Source organism: Halyomorpha halys, unplaced genomic scaffold (assembly GCF_000696795.3).
Source record: "Halyomorpha halys isolate HHAL.00 unplaced genomic scaffold, Hhal_1.1 Scaffold384.1, whole genome shotgun sequence".
NCBI lineage: Eukaryota > Metazoa > Arthropoda > Insecta > Hemiptera > Pentatomidae > Halyomorpha > Halyomorpha halys.
In genome coordinates this window covers 86,092-91,449 of record NW_027107790.1, presented here as the reverse complement: position 1 = coordinate 91,449, position 5,358 = coordinate 86,092, and the positions used below count along the sequence as shown (strand labels likewise).

General features: G+C 32.3%; 1 protein-coding gene across 3 annotated transcripts in view; it reads left to right on the top strand.

Moving 5' to 3' along the window:
• LRP1 (LDL receptor protein 1) overlaps window positions 1–5,358 on the top strand; it is a 273,932-nt gene that overhangs the window by 183,425 nt on the left and 85,149 nt on the right. For all 3 annotated transcript variants that reach the window (XM_067046122.1, XM_067046121.1, XM_067046123.1), the window contains exon 41: window positions 4,754–4,902. In XM_067046122.1, coding sequence (XP_066902223.1) covers window positions 4,754–4,902 — 149 coding nt within the window. The remainder of the gene's footprint in view (window positions 1–4,753; window positions 4,903–5,358) is intronic.

Below are 5,358 nucleotides of genomic sequence, written 5' to 3'. Positions count from 1 at the left end.
GTATATATAGGTAATTAAATATGTAACGAAAATAACATAATCAAGGAAATTCTTATTTCTCAACCATCTTCTCCTCATATAGATTACTGAAACAGTTTATGAACAATATAATTTGTTTACAGCTTTACCTATTGTAACAATAATTTATCAAAATTCTTGTAAGATCTTACCCGTTTGGCCCAAAAGCCTTTGTTTTTTAAAACTGATAATTTTAAAAGCAAAAACTACTTATAAAATTGAATTATAAGCTTCAAAAAACTACTCACCTCATCACAGTCTTATTTCCTGAAATCTATAGGCAAACTGGTCAATGTAAATTTAATATTTATTTATAGATATAAAGGAAATTATTATAAGTTGTCTGTATCTTAGTTATAAATTTGTCTTCTCTTATTCTTGCTTTTTCGATAAATTTTATCTATAAGTCTATTTTTTTTCTAGCTATATTATTATCATTTGTCTATATTTTTAATTATAATTTTCTTTTACTGCCAAGAATAGTTAAGTTTATTTTTAAAATACCCACCTTCGTAGTTATTTTTAGTTAAGAAGTTGGGAATTCAAAAATTTCAGAGGCTGTACCTGAACACCTATATTGAAAATAATATGTTTAAGAGAGAGGAGAAATTGTAAAACAATTGTATTTATCTGTAAAAGATAAATATTACAGGCACTACAACATGGTACGGGTCTTAACCTCATCAATACATCTCCTCAAATTCTCTGTTTTACATAAGGGTCTGCAAAGCTCTTGTTTCCAAAAAAATTTCTATACTGTTTGAAATTTTTTTGCTTAAGCTTTAATGTTGTCTGCCTATCTCAATTGTGGTCATTTTCTCTTTCTTTTTCTTCCATATATCCAAATAATAATTTCTTAGTAGGTGAGTCTCCATCCATTCTTAGGGGAGATAATGGCTTGATGAATATTTTATATAGTGAGATTTTTGTGTTTCTCAACAACAAATGGCTTCTTAATGTTTTGGCCAGATAAAAATAATATCTATTTTGGTGTGGTAATTTTTCCCTGTACCTCTGGGTTGAGTTCATTGTCCACACAGACTAGAGACCCTAGATGAACGAAACTGTTATGCTTTTTAACGCGCAACTTCTAAATGTATCAATCAGAAATTGGTGGCCATAAGGGATTGGCAACCATATATTTGGTCTTTGCATGGTTGATTTGCAGACACATCTTCTATCCTGCTGCTAGAAAGGCCTTTTCCAAGGCCCTTTGTGATTTGGCTATGATATCTACATCATCTGCTTTGGCTAGAATTTGAACTGATGTGGTGAGAATTATACTGTTTCTTTTCATACCAGAGGCCCTTATCACCAGTACTAGATTGAACTGAAATACTGTTGATCCTATACAGCTATACAGCAAAAGGAATACAACCGCTTGTGATTTTATTCCTCCTTCCTAGGAGCTAAAGCTTGATTTGGGCCTTGGCCTCCCCCCTAAAATTTTCCAGTTATTCTGATCCTGTGCTGCTAATCTCCAGTTTCTTACTCCTAGCAGTGTTCTGGCATCCTGTGCTGTACAATCCTCCTATCTGAGTTTTGGCCATCCTCTACCTCTGGCTCAGAGAAGGATTCCTTCTAGGATGCTTTTGGGGTATCATCTATATTCATCCGGGCAATATGTCTAGCCCAGCGAAGACATCCAATCATTACAAACCAGATGATATTAGCTTCCCCAAAAAGCTTGTATATTTCCATCTTCTCTAGTAGTCACCAACCTTTATCGGACCAATTATTCTTCTCAGGATCTTTCTGTTCTTCGAAGTAGCATCTTTAAAGCAAAGATTTGATCTCTGGTTGATATCCTTCCCATAAAAAATACTGGTAGATTCCTATCTCTCTTTCTCCATAATTATTCTCTAATAGTTGATGTCAGATAATTTTTTTTATGTCCAGTTCAGGAGAAATATGCCATAATAATTATTGCAATTAGTTAGATCTCTTTTTTAATGGAGGGACGATAATGCTTGACTACTATTCATCTGAAATATTCTTAGTTATACAAATGCTATAGGGAAGGTCATTGATAACTTTGAGTAACTCATTACCACCAGCCTTCAAATGTTCTGCAGTTATTCTGTCTGATCCTGAGGCTCTATTGTTTTATAGTTTTAAGATTGGATCATTAATTTCATATTCATTCAGCTCTTGAACAAACTAAAAGCTATTGCTCTGAACAGGAGTTTCACCTTCCATATTTGAGTCCTCAGAAGCTACTAGAATACTTTTTAAGCTACAAACTTATCTGCCAATAATGGTTTCTTTCTTTGTAATTAGTGATCCATCGTTTCTTTGACAAGTATTGTTTCTCAGGTGAAATTCCTAGCCCTGGGCATTTATACTCCTGTAAAAGGCTCTAGTGTCCACCCGACTTGTCTTGTATTCAATTTCTTTTATTTTCTTCAATTCTTTTTCCTTATTTTTTCTTCTATGAAAACACTTCTCTTATGCCCTTTTATCTTCATATTTCTTAACTGCTTGGCAAGTTCTGTACTTCTCTATCATTCTCTTTTAGGCCTCATTTTCCCTTTCTGTAACTGCTTGGCATTCTAGATTAAACTATCTAGACCTCTGGTGGTTTTCTTCCATTCATAGCCCCATTCTGTATTTCATTTGATAGCATTTTTTCATTGATTCCCTTTCCATACATATCTTTAGAAGGACTCAGTTCTAAAGCTTTATTTAACCTCTTGACAAATTTTTCTTTGTACTCTGATTCACATGGTACCCAAGTAGTTATTCTTTCCATTCAAGCCGCTTTAGTTTTATGAGCATTTTTTTATTTTTGCCTGAGTGCATGATAAAATCAGATAGTGATTGCTATTAACATTTGCTCCTCTAAAAGTTCTCACTGCCATGAGACCTTTGTCTCCTGATAACCAGAATATGGTAAATCTGGTTGCTAGTATTGTCTTGGGTAACCCACGTGGCTTTATAGATCTACTTACGATCGAACATAATGTTACCAACCATCATATTCTGGGACAGGGCAAAAATCACCAGCTGTGTGCCAATATCATTAATGTTCAAACTGTGCCTTCCTACTATAGGCAAAAGAACATGATCTCTTATGATCTGAATATTAAGGTCCATCAGAACTCTCTTCATGATATGGCATGGGCATTCCTCAACCACCCTTTCTAAATCATGGTAGAAAACATCCTTTGCCTACTCATCTGCCACCGTAGTGAGTGCTTGAACCGAAACCATAGAATAGTTTTTGAATCTGCTCCTAATTCTTAGCATGCATAACCAATGGTTAACAGGTTTGAAATCTATGACATGCTCCCTCATATTACCAATCACGACAAAACCTACTCCCGAGATGTACTGATTCTGGTGGCAGCTGTAGTATTTTGGATGACCTCTCTGCTTCATAACTCCAGAGCTTAACCTTCTTATCTCCTGTAATGTACATCTTATATTTGGAAAGTTTATACAGAAGATATTTTAGTACTCTTGCCCTGTATTGTAGCTATACAATCTAAGAAAAAAAGAGTGTCTGTGTGTTACTCTAATCAAGATTTCAGAAATTTTTCTCTTGATACTCCCACTGTTTCCTACTACAAAGTCTCCCTTATCTAATTATTATACATGGACTACTAGACCTTTGGATTATACTAGATTTATACACTGGTAGCAAGTCAGGGTTAATTCCTGATAATTTTGGTACTAGTTAATAAAAAAAGCTCGGTGGATACTTTAAAACTCTATTGAAAAGGTTCTGTTGAGGGTTATCCCTATTGAGCGACACGAATTGAACAACTTTGATCCTATTAAAGCAGGAATAATAGTAGTATAAGTAGGAACTTTAATTTTTTTTAATTTCCTGCTGCTGGAGCTTGTTTTTTATATAAGTACCCTTATTTTTCATTATTACACATATCTATAAGCATTGCCTGGTGACCTCATCTTATATCCAATGATTAATCAGGAAGAAATCAGTTGGGTGTATGGCCAAAGAAGAAAACATTGATAAGTATAAACTTGTAAATGCTATAGGGAAGGTCATTGATAACTTTGAGTAACTCATTACCACCAGCCTTCAAATGTTCTGCAGTTATTCTGTCTCTATATAATTACAATAATCTCTGAGTCAGTTCTATTGACACTTGCATTAGGATCTATAGAAGGACATGAACTATTGATTTCCAATTACTAAATATTAGTGCCACTAATTAATATAATAATAAGTCATTTATATTATAATTAATATATGAACTTGGAATTTTTTCTTTCTTTATCACCACAAAGTTTTCAATTCAAATGAAACATTTTGAAAAACTAATCCATAGTTTTAGCTCATGTTAATTAACTAAAGATGTAACAGAGTTTAAAAAAAAAAATTGATTAATCTAGATTTATTTTTAAATTACTATTATTTTTTTTAAATTTTATATTTTTACTTTATTTTGAGATTTAATTTTGATACCAGGGGCCTGTTTCATAATAAAGTACAAAATAATACTATTAGACTTGTCGATTTAACTTAATACAATGACACTGACTTGTACAATAGTACTTGTACTTTAGTACTTTTCAACTCCTGTAATATCATCAATAGTACTCCCTATTATGAAAAAAAAGTATTAGTGCAATTACCATGTTGTTTCTATACTTGTACTATGAACTAATACTATTAGCTTTAATTGTGAAACAGGACACTGGTAGTTGAACTTCTTCATAAACATTACAATTTTTCTCTTATTTTTTCTTTTTCTTTTTTTTTTAGTCAAGGAATATTTACTGGTGTAATAGTGGCAGTTTAACCATCTCTAGAGTCAGCTATGATGGCACTAACTTTGAAATGATTCTTTCTGATGGTCTTAGATCCCCATTTGCAATCACATACTTCAATAGTTCTATCTACTGGATTGACCTGTAAGTACTCATTCTAATACATTTGTGAAAAATAAAGTAATTGTTTTCTGTGGTATCCATTTAATGATAATAGTCACCATCCACTAGTAGCATAACACTAAAAAAAAAAAAATAATAAAGAAAATAATTAACAAAAATATTGTAGGTTTTGACTAAAGGATTTCTGAAAACATAAAAAGATAATGATGAGAAGATAGTTCACTGTAGAAAATATTTATGAAGAGAAGATGGTTGGGGGTGCAGTCAGTAAATAACACAAATAAGTTAAAAAGACTTAATAATGCCAACGTTTCAGCCAGAGTTTCTAGCCTTCGTCAGGGCTAAGAACAAAGAACAAGGTAACAACCAATGAATACAAAAATTAAAAGAGAAAATATAAATAGAATGATACAAGTAAATAATTATACAGAATGAAAATTATTAAAAATAAAGTGATGAAAGAAGTGGAAAATAAAA